Here is a 15643-nt window from a genome sequence, read left to right on the forward strand (position 1 = left end):
TTTTATATCAACCTGAAAGCCTTCTTTTAATATATTAATATATATTATAATGTTGTTATCCAACGAAGGTTAAAGTCAAGGGCAACTGGACTTGGTTGAAGATACTGGAAGACGTTTCGTCCTTCATCCAAGGACTTCTTCAGTTCTGACTGACTGGTAGGGAAACTCAGCTACTTAACCTCAGTGGGGTTGTTTGCCAGGATCGTTGATACTGCTGGTTCGTTAGTGTTCCTGGTTGCTGTAATGACAGTCGTTACAGTCGTTAGGACTACCAGAGGCCAAGACTGAATGACCTCCTCGTGCATGCTCTCACTCAGTCAAGCTCAATATCTTCAGGGCGCGTATTCAGAAGCTGAGAAACAACAACCAGCAACAAAAGAACTGCCCAGCCCTACTTTGTCAACATCAGTGTATAGAACAAAACACCTAGAGCTTCAGGCTCATTGTGTTTGATGCCATAGCGCTTGTATCAATGAGTGACAAAGAGGCATGATGACAAACAGTGGGGAATAACTTTTGAGGGGGGACAGCCTCTCAACCCGCTGAGACAGCAAACTAATTTGAAAATATTAAAAAACTAACTGTGGCACCAATCAAGGCAGCTGTGTATCACCTCCTCCAAATTCAGAGGTCTGTCACGCTAGGGGAAAATTTTTCTTTAACACTAATAGACCAATCATCAGACAGCGGACATGAGGAGGGGACTTGACTTGGGATGGTTGTGGCTTAAGGGTTAGAGCAGTCGTTCACCGAACCCCAAATTGCTCTCAATGGCTGTGCCATCGGTGTATAAATGTGTATGAATGGGGTGAATCCAATGTAATGAAAACCACTTAGAGTGGTCAGAAAGGTGCTGTACAAATACTGACAATCTACCATTACCAACGACTGTATTTCTTGAGGAAGCTTAAGAAAGCAAAGATCTTGTCAGCTTTTACAGAGGAGCAGTAGAAAGCATCTTGACTGGAAACATCACAAACTGGCATGGGATGTGCACGGCACAGGACCAGAGGGCTCTGCAGCGGGTGATTAAACTGCTCAGAAGATCATTGGTACCACACTAGGTCAAACCTTGCCTATCTGTTATTTGTTGATTCTGATTTTGTGAAACAGCCCTCTATAAACAAGTTTGATTAAAAAGCACTGTTGTATCATCATCATTGATGTATCACATTTACATAGTTAACAAATAACAGTGAAATTAAGATAAATGATAATTGAGTGTATTGGGGTCTTACGTAAAAGTACTGTAATTGTAGGTGAGCAGAACTGACAGGTGACCTAAAAAATTGAACATAGTGAATATATTTCAATAAGCCAATATTCACAATGTAACATTATCAAAAAAACACATTTTATGAATATACTGCAGATGCAGATAATTTACAATAATTACACTTTATCCTTGACAATATACATCATTTGCTAGGCTTTTTTTCAGGATAAAACTGGTAGGAGAATAACACCTCTAACTTCAAAAAAGCCCATATTATGCAACTTAATACTTGTACTCCACTACTTCTCAGAAGCAAATATTTATTTTTTCATACTCTTCCTGTCCAGTGAAAAACATACATCTCCATTATCCATCTTGTTTACCATGTAAACTATTTAAAAACCCTCTTTGTCACAAAGCTCATGCTTTTTATGGATTTGTTTCCCGCAGAAGAATATGATTCATTGCTATACCTTAAACAGCCAACAGTATATGAAGTATATATAAAATGCCACCTACACATTAATGTGCTACTCTGGTTTCTTTGCTCATGCCTTTACAAGAGGCCTGTTTTCATAGTTTGTCAGGAGACAAGCAACAGCATACAGCTGATTAATGCTGCCAATAAGCTGAGGTGGAATCTCTGTGTCAAAGAACTTGTGTTCCTTCACGCGGCGTATGAGGCGCTCCACATGCACCGAGAGGCGTGCATTTGCTTGGGTCGCCCTGACCTCATAAGCAGACATCCGGAATCTTCCAGAGAGAAATGGCTGCCTATAGATCTTACAAGGCACACCATCATTAACGAGAAAACCTCGATCGACCATGACAGCCATGCTGGGTCTTAAAAGAGAAAGAATTCCACACACTCGCATGATCTGTTTGTCACTGATGGATCCGGCGTACAGTGGAGAAATAAATGTCACCGCCCCATGAGGAGCAACTCCGAGCAGCCCTTTGAGAGTGTAGTGGGACTTGCATGCAGAGAACGCTTCACTTTGGACAAGAGGTGATGATGGTTGGCACCTCAGCTCCATGAAGTCCAGGATGACTCTAGTGTCTCCATAATCCTTGAACTCTTCTGGCAAATGTTCCTTTATTCTCTCCTCTGGTATCCAGATCCTCACTGACCCGAGCACAGTGTACAGAAAGTCGCTCCATGTTGTAATAGTCCGAACGACTGTGGACTGGCGGACTCCGTACCGGTCAGCAAGGTCATGCCATTTTAAGCCCAGCGCAAGATAGTTGAGAAACATGAACATCTCATCTATGGGCTGCAGGGGAGGAGTCTGTTCAAAACAAATTAAAAGTTACATTATGTTTCTCTCAACTTCCAACTTCCCTGATCTTTGTGAGGCTGTATTATATGGTTCATGGAAATAATATTAATACAAATATTATAATGAGTACTTACAGCAGGGGAACTTGGCTCTGTGAAGGTGCCACTCTGTGCTTGTGTCACACTGACCATAGAGGGCAGCAAGGGCTCTATTAAAGCCCAGAATCGCATGAGTAGGTCATAGGATGCAAACCTGAATAAAAACATTCCAGATGTTTAGATCTTCATACATTAATGTATTGCCTGCTATGTAGCAGAAAGTAGTTACAACCTCACTCTATAACTTGTCATATTGTGACAAAATAAATCTACTTACCTAACTGGACCCCAACCAAAGGTTAAAATTGATTGTTTTGTGTTGTTTGTTTTTCCTTTACATATATGTCTTTCAGTTATTTGTTTATTTCTGTAAAATCTTCACTTTATTAGCATCTTGCTGTTCCTGAAGTTTATACTTGCACTTGTAATTTGCACCTTGTTTGTTCTTCTTTAGTCCAGGACAGTATTTTGTCCTGTAGTGGCTATCATTGTTGGATTTCTGTTATATTCGGAAGAACTAAACTAATGGGACCATCTGAGGAGCACGTGAATGCACAATTACATCTACTGTACCTCCACCACCTGTAGGTTAATGTGAGCCTGCTGGACGTCTTACCTTGTGAAAAACCGTATGTCCTTGTCTGAGCCAGCAAAACGATGGAGACCAAACCGCTGATTTAAAGTCTGCTCCTCTATTTGTTTCCTCAGCTGGAGGATCTCCTCTCTGAGAGACATGTTTTCATCGAGAGCTAAGTCGACAACTGCGGGGTCCGGAGCCGAAGCATAGTCGTGGTCCAGGAGAGGTGGATGGGATCGTTTCCTCTCCCATACCATCGGTTCTGTACCTGGATGGGTGTAATTGTTCCACTCAAACAACTCTGGAACAGCTCCCCTCTTTAACATGCGCCTCCCTGTGTTAAAGACCGGCACACGAAAGTCCTCCTTTTTAAAATGCCGGCTACAAACTCGAGTATGGGGACTAACCACTCGAGTATGGGGACTAACCTCCCTCCGGATAGCAGCAAACCATTTTAGCCTGGTTTCCGTATCAGAGGGAAATGTATGAAAACTAAGTACTTTGCTGTACTTACTAGAGGCTTTACAAAAAGGCACACAGCAATGCTCAGCTTTACTATTACTGATGCGCTGAAATCCAAACTGTTGCTGAAACATTACTGCTTGATAAAAATCATAGCCTCGGTATCAGAAAGGAAGTGGTTTACCCACAGACTGTAAAAACCTGCAGATTTCAGCGGAAGTACCCCAGTGACGGTCCAATCCCAGGCATGAGGATCAGCGAGAGTTTGAGCGAGACAGAAAAGTCCAGCTGCAGCCCGCAGACAACAGGGGGCCGGAAGTTGAACTTACAAATATGGCTCGTCCCAAAGACACCGCGTACAAAACGTGATGACGTTTATTTCGGCCTTTTCCTCCCCCAGTTCAAATATTTATTGCATCAATACAACATACAGACAAAAAGTATAAGTACAAAGCAGAGATCTTTCCAGGTAAATAAAAACAAAGAAAGGAAAATATATGTAATACATAAAAAGAAATAAATAATAATAAAAAAAAGACTAAAATAAATTGAAAGGTGCGGGGGTTTATAAAGCTACAAATATATTGTATAAAGTACTAAAATTCACTGTTTTGATAGCTTGCGTGTTTTGGGATCATTCCTATATATAGTTTAATTTCTTTTTTGAGTTAGGTAAATATTGGTTTGGCATTAGTTTATTTCAGCCTTCGGCCTATCAGCTCACGTATACTCTCCAGCTGCATCAGCAGATTCATTATTTACCATATTTATAAAGATTTTTGCTTTAATGTGGGAGAATGTAGTATGTTGCTTTTATTTGTTTTACTTTTTCTACCCAGCTAAATCAGTCCTTAAGAGATGTACACAATGTTGAAACTAAATATACTTTCTGTAAAAACCCAATTTGGGGTTTAAACTGTAACTAACACCTGCCACCTATGTCCATCTCTCCTAACTAACTTCCTTATCCAGTGTTTTTAGAGAATATGTTAATTGTATCAATAGCAACTGAAAACTGTGAGGCATCATTTTAAAAATAAAGTGGTGTCATCAGCCAGGTGACTAATGATCATGTCTTTTTTAGCTATTGTGATACCATTCAAGGGCTGATCTTAATTTAATCAAAGAGTAATTGACACAGATCAGAAATAAGTATGGTGAGACAGGACACCCTGTCTGACTGCACTTTATAAAACCTGGGAGGGTGCCTCCATACATTTTAACTGAACAATGTGCATTCTTGTACATAGTTTTAATAGCTGCACAAAAGTGCCAAAGCCAAATTTTTCCAAGGACCGAAAGTTGTGTTCAACTGTGTCAAAAGCCTTGCAAAAATATAGAAACTTTTTTTTATAACCATCAGCATTGCTAAGATAACATAGTCAGTGAGGTCTAGCACAAGCCTGATGTTTGTCTGAGGGCGGTGCAACAGGGAAGGTTACTAAATTTAGGTCATTAGTGTAAAATCATCAAGGTTGAACTTTTTCTCACTGGAAGTGTGAAAGTACTCAGAAAATGTCATGCCGTTCTGCATGTTAGCGATGTGTTGTAAACTGACAGTGTTTAGCACTAAAGGAAAGCTCAAAGTGACAAAACACTAGCATAAATTTGCGAAACACTTCACTTCCATGTGTAATGCTAGATTCATTGAGGGTAAGGTGATGAACAAACAGATGACCTTAAGTAGACTGTCCATTATACGAGTGATCAGAATACAAACAGGTTGAGGAAAATAATAAAATAATCATATAGAAAAACGTTTTACTTAATTGTACTTAACCTAATTAAATGTTAATTTCTGACATTGAGAACAGTAGTTTGACATTTAAACAGTTAAACATTTTTTAACACAAACTTTTCTGGAGTTTTCAACCACATTTCAATGTCTTCATTGGAGTTTGCTTGTCTTGGGTTCCATACTTAAATCACATAAAACAAAACCAAAACAACTCTAACTGCTGACCATGAGATACGGCTAAAAGCCTTGGGGGTAAAACCCCAAAAAGTGGACCCCGAGATGCAATTGAAAGCTCTGTAAAAGCAAACTTGAGTAAAAATGTCACACTTTCATTCATTCATAAATCAGAATATCAGAATATTATGAAAGTGAAGATCAGCAGCATGAGTCAAAATTCACATATAAAACAAGTCACATGCTAAAATGTGGTCCTGATTTCCACTGAATTCATTTAGTAAGTATGTAAATGCAGCCATTTAGTTTGCAATATTTCTGTGGAAATAGCACAGATAGCGACAGACATTATTACACTAGTATTGCCATACCAAAATAGATTCCAAACCTACAGTTATAATAATGATTATGGCACAAAATGCTGTCATCGCCATTCAGCCAAATACATAAAAGTTAAGTACTCAAGAAATGCATTGCAATTTTAGGTAGATAAAGTCGTACTTCAGCTCTTCCGAAGTTTGCAAAATTTTAGTTTCCATCAGTTGCAGCTGTAGTTTTCCTTCATGTTGACTTGGCTCTCCAAGACCTGCTTTGCCATGCTCAAGGGCTCAGGAACTCTTTGGGATTTCAGCTTGACACTCAAGGGCCTTGGGACTGTTTTGGTTTTCAACATGACAGGCAAGGGCCTGGTGCTTCTTTGTGATTTAAACACAACACTCTTCTGGATGCCATCAGCAGATGCTGGATTGAGAGAGACAGATAGACAAAGTATTTACAAGCTCTGTTGATCCAAAAGATAAAACCAAATTAGTACTGTACATCATCAAAGCATAACTTTACCCAACAGATATCACAAATTCAAAACACTATGACAAAGTTACACAACATCATTTTATTCAAAGCTTATTAAGTGACATTGCTGGTCTGAGCTTCAGTGCTCCTGGGGTAGGGTTTGAGGCTGATGTTATTTGCGTGCTGTTGAATGGAGAGGCCTGATTCCCACCTGACACCCGGATACACTCTTCTTTGTGTCTTTCACCCCATGCTTTCAGTTTGCAGGTCCTGGAGCAGTAGAAGACGTTGTGGCAGCGGCTACAAGGAGTCAGCTTCACAGACACAGAGCGACCACAGTGGTAGCAGAACTTAAACACTGGTTTCCTAAGAAAAGATTCACACAGAGAGCTGGAAACGGGCTGCTGAAAGATTTGTTTCCTTATTTTGCCTCACAGATCTCCGACAAAAATTTGACGCTGAGTTGGACAAGTACAAGTTTAAATGAGAGAAAACAGAAAAAGAAAAGGAACAATATGCAGGTGCCTTACATGAAAATGTATATGTACCTGTGTTTTTCTGTGATGGGTGGTAGGCTTTCACAGCTGGGGAGGGGCACATTTGAGGAAATGGCATCTTCTCCCGCGGACACAAACCTCATATTGCTACTTGTACCTGTTACATAAATGTACACACACACACACACACACACACACACACACACACACTATGATTTACAGCCACACTCAGAAACAAAATAATATATATAAAATTTTTTGGCCTTCCAAAAACACAAATACATTGTACTGACTATTCACTGTGAGGTAGTGTTCTCTCTCTAAATTCTCTCTATCCCTCTGACCGGCAGTCTGTCTCAGCAGATCTCCCATCATGCTCAGCAGCTGGCGTCGTGCTTTGAATATTTCCCTCTCCCGCATGTTCAGAGCGTGGAAGGGAGTGTTGGCAATATGTAAGTCCTAGATAATAATATACATCATACAGACAGCTATTCAGATCAAATTATGCAGCACAGAAAAAGTAATGGAAAAAAAAACAACTATGCAAAGCCTTTTCTCTGTCTGTGTATGAGTGCAAGTGTAGGACATTATGACAAAAATATGATTTATTTGTAATAAATCATATTTTTGTAAACATTGTATGGATTAGTTTTTCGAGTTTAACTGAAATGCATACTGTGTTTCTACAGTTGGTCTGTTACCTGGTTGAAGGAGTAGTGGGCATAGTCGACTGCAGTTCCCACAACATCACCCACTGGCACTGGCATCAAGATGTCGGCACCAGCCTTTGCTAACATGTCCAACTACATCAAACACACACGCGCAAACCTCATACTTTTAAATGACTCAACATAGAGATTGCTTTTGTCCAGAAGATCCAAGAACAAATTGAAGGGCCATTAGTGGCATCTAGCCGTGAGGCTGAAGATTGCAACCAACTGAAAATCCCTTGCTTCAACCTCCCATGCTTGTCAAAAATAAACATTGTCAACACGGTCACCTTCATTTTAGAAATATTAGAAATGCCTGACAAATGCTGCTTTGTCAAAAGTCAGCTGCTACATAAACTGACTGTATGTGCTGAAAGTGAGTGTGCTTGGGTGTCTACCAGCTTAGCTCTGCTGCCACCTAAGTGGTAGTTGATATTGGCGAGGACACAGAGGGCGCTGCCCACCCTGAGGCCGAGGGGGGTGTTGGGATCTGCACCTCCATTCAACAGTTCCTCCACTGCCTGGCCAAGGAAAATAAATAGGTCATGGCCAATAGGAGGTCTCGTGTGTCTGTGTATGGGTGGGTGGGAGGGGGTGTTTACCAGGTCATTCCCAGCTGCTATAGCCAGGGAGAGAGGTGAGTGTCCACTCCAGAGGAGGTCTGTGCTGGCTCTGTGGGAGACCAGGAGGGCTACCACCTTACTGGCGTTCTAAAACAAAACAAACACTCGTCATTTAAATTGACCACACTGATGAGAAAACTTCATGACTTGTTGAAAGTATCATCAGTGATGGTTTGTATAGGCATAAGAGTGTGCATGTTCAGTATGTACTGACCCGGTAGTCACTTTCTCTCTGGCAGGCCATGTGCAGGGCCGTTCGGCCTCCTTCTTTGAGATCTGAGCTCTTATTAGTGCTCAGTGGTTCCTGGTCCTTCATGAAAATCTGTAACAATCAAACAACAACCTCAAACTGAAACTGTTTTCTTACAATTAAGATTAATAATGATCCTTGAAAATGCTTAAAGGACAAAAACACACTTTATCTGGTTCATAGATCTCGTTCTGGTCGCATGCCTGTGCGTCTGGGTCAGTGACAGCGTGGAGCAGCAACTCTGTGATTCTGGGACCGGCTGGACCCGGCAGTGCTGCAGCTACATGCAGGGGATACAGGCCTTTTCTCTACAAAAAGGATGAGATGTTGAGGGGAATTGTATGGTTTATGGAAATGATGGATGCTGTGATTTTTGTTTTATGTTATCAGATGTCACTGATTTGTTTTCTTTGTGGCTCAACAAATGTGTATCCCCCTCCCAATGATACTGTTTAAAAACATTTATCACAAAAAGATGCCCTAAATTAACTGAACTTTGATAATGTCTGAAACCAAAAAAAACACACAAGTAAAACAAATAATAAATTCCTGCCTCAGGTGGTAGGGGAATGTCAGTGCGAGCTCCAGACAGCAGAAGTCTCCTGACGGCCTCAGTGTCAGCTGCCATGATGGCTAAAAAGAGGACAGGCATGGGGACCCTGGATACATTAGGGTCAGCTCCCCGTTTCAATAACAGCTTCAGGGTGTTCAAACGAACACGGTGTCTGGTCAGACAGACACACAACACATAACATTTACAAAAATAAACAGAGATACACAAATAAAATCGGTGTCATCAGAACACAACAAACATTACCGAAAAAGAGAGGACAGAGGGAAACAGAACTGACTCAGTTTTCATGGCAGCCATTTTGCGTACAGTCTCCTGTGTGTCAAAGCGCTGAGGAATCCCCGTGCGACTCAGAGCTTCTGCTGAGCGCTGCATCACTTCCTCTGTGACCTGGATGTTATAGTTGCTGACGGAGCAGGCAGAATCAAAGGTTGTCAATTCTTTGTCTTTGCCCTGCTGCAGATGGAGAGTTGAGCAGACAACAGTGAGTTCAGACAAGAACCAACTTATCAAACCTATTATAGAACGGGATCTGCTTTATACCTGAACTCTTCCTGCTGCCTTAGCTCGACATTGTTCCCACTGCACGCTGCCCAGTGCAATGTGACCATCCAACACCTGAATGGAGCACTTGACACCAGACACGTCTTCACTTCCTCTCCCCTTTACATCCTCATGAATACTCCTTACTGTCTTCTCCCCATCTTCCTCAACCTCCTCCCTCACAACTATGTTCTCTTTTCTTGACTCTGTTTCTCTCCTCTCACCAAATTCAACATCTTCAAATTCTCTTTCCTTCTCTTTTAACTCACTTTCTCCATTTTCCCACATTTGATCACATCTGCTCTCTATCTCTCTTTCCTCCCCTTTGCTCTCTTTCTCATCCTGACTCTTGCTCAGTTCTTCTCGCTCTCTAACATTCATCCCTCTCTCTATCTCCTTGCAGTCTCTTCCCATTTCTTCTCCCTCTTTCTCTTTTCTCTCCTCCTGTAGGTGTTCAGTGTCTGCAGGGGTCTCAGACTCATTCAGGCCAGGCCAATGCTGCTCAATGATGTCACTGGACATTTTACTGCTATGATATAAGATGTGTTCTGTTAGTTCTTCCGCTGTCCTGAAAATACCACAACAAACAGGGAACTTAAATTAATAAATCAGCTTGTTTTAGAGACACACTTCATAACCAGTCAAAGGGTGCTAACACTGTTGTAGGGTGTGACAACTCTAATACAATTTGCTTTGTCTTAATTCTTAATAGTGGGTCAGATCCGCTGTGCAAAACAGGATATACAATATATACAGTTTCTGCTGAATTATATGTTAAAGAGGCAATCAGCTACACTCCTGTCAAGAGAGACGACCGGTTGTTCTGCTTGATCAGGTCTGTGTTTGTAGTCTGAGGTCTGTTGTTAAACCTGGTAGTATCTGACGTGAAGTCCACTTGGCTGATCCGGGGACTGTTCCCACATGCAGATGAAGATGTCAAAACCTGATGATATGTTACAGTGCAATTATCTTCAAAACGTGGTTTCATATGTGTTATCTATTGATACGGAGATGATTATAAAACAAAGATTAAAAACTACACTAGGTGGAATCTTACTTGAGTTTTGGTTAGCGGTTCAGCTAAAGTGGTGTGCAGAGACTGAAAAGGGTAGTAGAGGACATGGCACACAGCCAGGGCAGACATGCCATCACAATTCAACTTGTCAATATCAGCACCCATATCCAACAAGAGCTGGATCACATCGTCATGGCAGTTTATCTGAGAGGTACAAGAAACAAAAAAAGTGAGAAAGAGAAACCATGAGATTAAATCCAAAGAATGCTGCCGTTTTACCAACCATGATTGGATACCAATAAAAGAGCAAATTAACAAAAAACTGAATCATTAAACAATGGGCAACACAATGAATAACTTGTTACTGTGGCAGCGATCAGTGCAGTGTGTCCCTGTGAATCTGCTATATCAGGGTTGACCAAACCGGTCTGGAGCATCTGTGACACAGACTGCAGTTCCCCTCGGGAGGCATGCTGGATCAACAACTCTGAACTGACTTCCAAAGGCCCTTTAGGACCAAAACTTTCCCTGTTCAGAGAGAGAACAGCTGCCACGTCCCAGCCCATATTTTCACCCTGTAGCCTAAGAGACACACAAATACATACACATACATATATACATATAATTTCAGTTTACTTGCAAAACTGTTGTGTGTTTTTCACTCAATACTGGTGGCAGTACAGTGTGTTTCAGTACCAATACTCAACACTTTTTTGTCTGACCTGTGTTTGTGTATGTGAGCCTGCATGCGGGCATGTAAGGGAAGGGTGGAAAGTGGGTCTCGCTCATAGCCTCTGTGTGGATAAGCGTCTGGCTCATACAGCTCGCCAAAAAAGTGCTGATCCAACTCTCTTCTTCGGCCAGGGGGCAGCGGCAAGTGGTCACCATCTGTTGAGTAACTTTCGATGCCGGACGGAAGGATAAAATCATCATCTGACAGCAGATCTGTGTCCGTAACCACCTGAGGAGAATCAGGAATCAATTGATCTGTTTCGAGTTATGTCACAAAGCTCATAGAGTTGTCCATTATAGCAGTACTTTACCTCAAAGTCAGTCCTGGCTTTTGTCTTTGGACCATTAGTGGGAGGCTGATAAGCAGAAAAGAGGTCAATTAAGAATCAAAAGAAACATTAACATAGTCAGTGGGTCCTATTGTTTAGCCTCGCAATGCCATTGGATAGTAAATGCATTTACAGGTCTGGCCATAAGGCCATGAACTCATGCAACCTGCAAACTTTCCTGGAAGTGCATATACTTGTCTCAGTGGACTACATATATCAACATTGAAAGGAATAAAATCCCTGAAAATCTTCTATGATTAATAGAATGTCCATCCATCGCCAACCGCTTCTCCCACGTACAGGGTCGCGGGGGGGCTGGAGCCAATCCCAAAAAGGCGAGGTACACCCTGGACAGGTCGCCAGTCCATCGCCGGGCCACACATAGACAAACACTCACTTCCACACCTAAGGACAATTTTAGAGACACCAACATAATGTATTTGATGATTCTGATTCTAAATGTGTTATTTTGTATAACTTTAAGTTTAAACCAGATTTGAATCATTCTAAATAAATTATTTCTGGTTACAGTATTTTAAGTTCTTTCAGTACCAGTATTTGAAATTGTTCCTGTATGCGAGCAGTAAAATATAGTTAACTGTTTTCATCTGGCCTTTGTTTGTTTGCCCAAATATCTGCTTGTTGCGCAAGGCAGACAATGTTTGTGGAATGGTTTTGGAGGATGGTTGTTCAAGAACAGGCGCAAATGTTCTGAAATGTTGGGGGTTGCATGTACGGTGCATTGTTTAGTGACAGGTGTGAATGTGGGGATTTGTAGAATCCTTTAATGTGTTAAGTAGGCTAGCCAGTATTGTGTGACTTAAGCGGAACGTATCACATAAAGGATTCATTTGCATTGAAATTATTTATACTTGAACATACTCTAATTCTAATCTATTATTTCCATTTCAGAATGACACCTTAAAGGAGAGGTGTTGGCTACAGTGTGAATGATGCCATTGATGTTGTCCAAAGTGGAGTGAGTGATGTTGAGATGGAATCGTACACCAGTTATTCGAGTTATAAGGAGGTGGTTGAAATGGAGATGAAGTGGACAGAGAGAATTAGACATCCACTGATTGTCCAGCTGAAGATGATGAGGATGATGATGAGGACATTGAGCCAACCATGCCAAGCCAACCTGAGACCTGTGACTGCTCAGAAGAGACCATCCTCATCCCCATTCCATCAAAATGGTGAGCCAAGATGCCAAGAGATCATGTGAACTACCAATGGATGTGCGCAGGGACATGGTTGCACAATTCCTGGTGAAGACAAAGAGAGGACACTGCAGAATATAATATAATACACTCTGCAGGAAGTGCAATGTCCTTCTCTGCTTTTCAGAGGAAAGGAACTGCTTTTGGGACAACCATTGCAAGGGAAAACTGGACAATGGTTCTTTGACAAAGTTTTCATTCTGTTTTGTATATAATATTTTATCCAGTTTTTTCATTTTTAATAAATTATAAAAATATGACTGTTGGGTGATTGTTAGTCATGATATTAACTGTTATAGTACTATGCAATCCACACTGCAAATGAACCCATAGTTATATATATACATTGTATATTTGTTCAAATGCTTAAATTCTGCTCCCAACTAGGCTCAATGTTGCAGTATTACAAAGTTTCCCTAAAAACCTCCGCCTTTCGCCCGATGCCAGCTGGGATAGGCTCCAGCCCCCCGCGACCCTGTACGCATGATGATGGACGGATGGATGGATGATTATCTGCTTTAAAGGCCTATTCCCTCAAACATAGACAGACACAGTGGGCGGGCAGCACGGTGGTCCAGTGGATAGCACTGTGGCCTCACAACAGGTCACAGGTTTAAACCTGTGCCTTTCTGTGTGGAGTTTGCATGTTTCCCCCACCACCAAAAACATGTTAGGCTCTCCAGTCAGTGCAATTGAACCAGACACTGATAAAGATCTGGAGTTGGTCCACTGCTACCTTGAGGGATGGATTAAATTCAGAGAATGAATTTCACAACATATGTATGTGACAATAAAGTATCTTCTTCTAAACCTTCTCCGCTGCTCTTCCCAGAGTCTCTCATCTGCTCTGGTCTGTAAACAGAGCAGCCAGCCAGCTTGATTGCTGCATCTGGAATGTTCTGGTTCAACCAGCCAATTTAGGTTTTACTACATGGTGCAACAATGTTTTGCTTATAGGATTGTCCTGTCATCCTTTGATGACAAAATGCAGCTGTGACAAAAGTATATCAGTGGAGCTTTAAACACCAAATACAATGATTCTGTGTCTTTGCTGTTAGGAATGATGTTTTACATATTCTTGGCGGTGTCAAAAATTGTTGATCTCAACAATGTTTGAAAAAGATATGAGATTTGAAACCAAATATATGTATGAAAATGAAGATGTTTTTGCCTGGGATACCTATTCACTTGTGGGTGAGACAGTGGTCAGCATGTACCTGAGTGAGGGAATCTGTGGCAGTAGCTGGGTCCATGTAGGCAGCATACTCAGATAAGTTCTTCAAGCTAAAGCCTTCTTCTACAGAGGTACAGAGCTTTAACAGGCACTCCCCGATCCACAGACCCACATCCTCACGCCCATCTGGATAACTAACCACACCTGGACCAAACCTCTGGTCAGTGTGGTACAAACCCTGATGGGAGAAGAATATTTACTGATATTCATAGACTAAAAAAAACATACAAATGCCTGCCATCCATTTATCTAGTTTACCTGAAAGGTGGCTCCATCAGGGAACAGTTGTTGTCCATATCCTTCCTTTCTGTTGAGGTAGAACTTGCCAGTGAACTTATGGCCTGTGGGCCAGTAGTACAGTCCATCCCCATGCCTGTAGTCTTTGTAGAAAGAGCCCTCATAGTACTATATAAAGGAGCAGACAGGGGCATAAAAATGTGACTTTGCTTTTGTCCAGGTGTGACACCAAAATGTGTGACCTATCAGATTCTGTGACCCAAATGGCAAGTTAAGCACCAGAGGCTTTGTTGACGATGTGAAGCGTTGCAGTTTGGTTGGGTTTAGGCACCAAAAGTACTTGGTTGGGTTTAGGCACCAAAAGTACTTGGTTGGGTTTAGGCACCAAAAGTACTTGGTTGGGTTTAGGCACCAAAAGTACTTGGTTGTGGTTATGTAAACCTCGTCGTTTGGGTGTAGTCACAGAATCTGATAGGTCACAGATTTTGGTGTTACACCAAATCAGTATCAACCTGACAAAGCTCAAAAACAACTGTATTTCTTAAGGAAGCTTCCAAATTCCAGCCCTGCTCCGCTGAATATGGTTTATTTCTGTTTACCATTTTTATAATTACTTTTATATTAACGTTACTGTATATTGTCTGCTACGTAGCAGAAGGGAGTTACAAAACTCAACTTCACTTTACAAACTGTTGTAATGTGAAAAATAAATCTAACTCGTGTTACCTTGAAAAACTTACTATTATTGTCTGCTTTTGCAAAAATATAAAGTCCTAAATTGAACTAAGCCAGTTATCGCTAGCTAATAACATAAACTGGACGGCTCTTATGACATCTTTTGCCTGAATCTTTGTCGAGTTCATTTCACATTAACTTAACTTACCTCTCCATTTCTCCAGGTGTACTTTCCTTTGCCGTGTTTGAATCCGTTCACAAACTCTCCCTCATATCTGGACCCGTCGGGCCACTCCTGAACACCCAGCCCTTGTCGTCTCTCTTCACCGCTTTGTGCTCCTCTGTGGCCGCTGCTTTGTCTCCCTGACTCCGGCTCCGCACCTCCTCGCCCCGGGGCTGCAGCAACACCTATGCAGGTCGACAGCATTTTAAACCGGGACGTATCCCTCGGAAAATCATTCACCTGAATCCATTTGAGCACAACAACATTTCGTGTGGAGCTTACGTTACAGGAACGACTAATTTAGAGGTAAAAACTTCTCTGTCAGAAGTCAGATTTGAGTTTTGACTTTCCTGTAAGCGCCGGTTGTCATGACAACAGGAGAATCCTGTGCGGGTGTTCTCACGCATGCGCAGACGGAAGCTAGTATAAGAAAATAAACACTCAGTA

General features: G+C 41.6%; 2 protein-coding genes across 3 annotated transcripts; both read right to left on the reverse strand.

The window, feature by feature from the left end:
- Positions 1-1201: 1201 nt before the first annotated feature.
- Positions 1202-3935, reverse strand: LOC119900345. 2 transcript variants are annotated; one of them, XM_038715201.1, is made up of 4 exons: positions 3686-3935; positions 3211-3505; positions 2631-2748; positions 1202-2505 (listed from the first exon to the last, which is right to left on the reverse strand). In XM_038715201.1, exons 1-4 carry the CDS (start codon positions 3765-3767, stop codon positions 1765-1767), a joined length of 1236 nt encoding a protein of 411 aa, XP_038571129.1. In that variant the 5' UTR covers positions 3768-3935; the 3' UTR covers positions 1202-1764. The 2 variants fall into 2 exon arrangements, with proteins under 2 accessions (XP_038571129.1, XP_038571128.1); XM_038715200.1 differs by having other exon boundaries at positions 3211-3558; positions 3601-3932.
- Positions 3936-4803: 868 nt separating this feature from the next.
- Positions 4804-15571, reverse strand: ankmy1 (ankyrin repeat and MYND domain containing 1). The gene is made up of 20 exons (XM_038715199.1): positions 15182-15571; positions 14320-14466; positions 14045-14239; positions 11590-11634; positions 11269-11507; positions 10912-11128; positions 10589-10750; positions 10401-10474; positions 9532-10099; positions 9269-9444; positions 8971-9142; positions 8585-8725; positions 8382-8489; positions 8147-8254; positions 7943-8065; positions 7536-7637; positions 7128-7293; positions 6886-6991; positions 6549-6703; positions 4804-6286 (listed from the first exon to the last, which is right to left on the reverse strand). The coding sequence occupies exons 1-20, from the start codon at positions 15398-15400 to the stop codon at positions 6084-6086; spliced, it is 3426 nt and encodes a 1141-aa protein (XP_038571127.1). The 5' UTR covers positions 15401-15571; the 3' UTR covers positions 4804-6083.
- Between the last annotated feature and the right edge of the window lie 72 nt (positions 15572-15643).

The sequence above is a fragment of the Micropterus salmoides genome, unplaced genomic scaffold, assembly GCF_014851395.1.
Source record: "Micropterus salmoides isolate LMB-PRFRI ecotype aquatic unplaced genomic scaffold, ASM1485139v1 Ms_hic_scaffold_13, whole genome shotgun sequence".
NCBI classification, from domain to species: domain Eukaryota; kingdom Metazoa; phylum Chordata; class Actinopteri; order Centrarchiformes; family Centrarchidae; genus Micropterus; species Micropterus salmoides.

Excerpts from the sequence above, each read along its gene's own strand:
- ankmy1 (XM_038715199.1), bottom strand. The coding sequence starts at position 15,400 with ATGCTGTCGACCTGCATAGGTGTTGCTGCAGCCCCGGGGCGAGGAGGT. Across the intron at positions 10,100-10,400 it reads TTCACGTCAGATACTACCAG|GACAGCGGAAGAACTAACAG; the intron begins GTTTAACAACAG and ends TGGTATTTTCAG. Across the intron at positions 6,287-6,548 it reads AGAGTGTATCCGGGTGTCAG|CATCTGCTGATGGCATCCAG; the intron begins GTGGGAATCAGG and ends CTCTCAATCCAG.
- LOC119900345 (XM_038715200.1), bottom strand. The coding sequence starts at position 3,767 with ATGTTTCAGCAACAGTTTGGATTTCAGCGCATCAGTAATAGTAAAGCT. Across the intron at positions 2,749-3,210 it reads GACATACGGTTTTTCACAAG|GTTTGCATCCTATGACCTAC; the intron begins GTAAGACGTCCA and ends GTTTTTATTCAG. Across the intron at positions 2,506-2,630 it reads CAGAGCCAAGTTCCCCTGCT|ACTCCTCCCCTGCAGCCCAT; the intron begins GTAAGTACTCAT and ends TGTTTTGAACAG.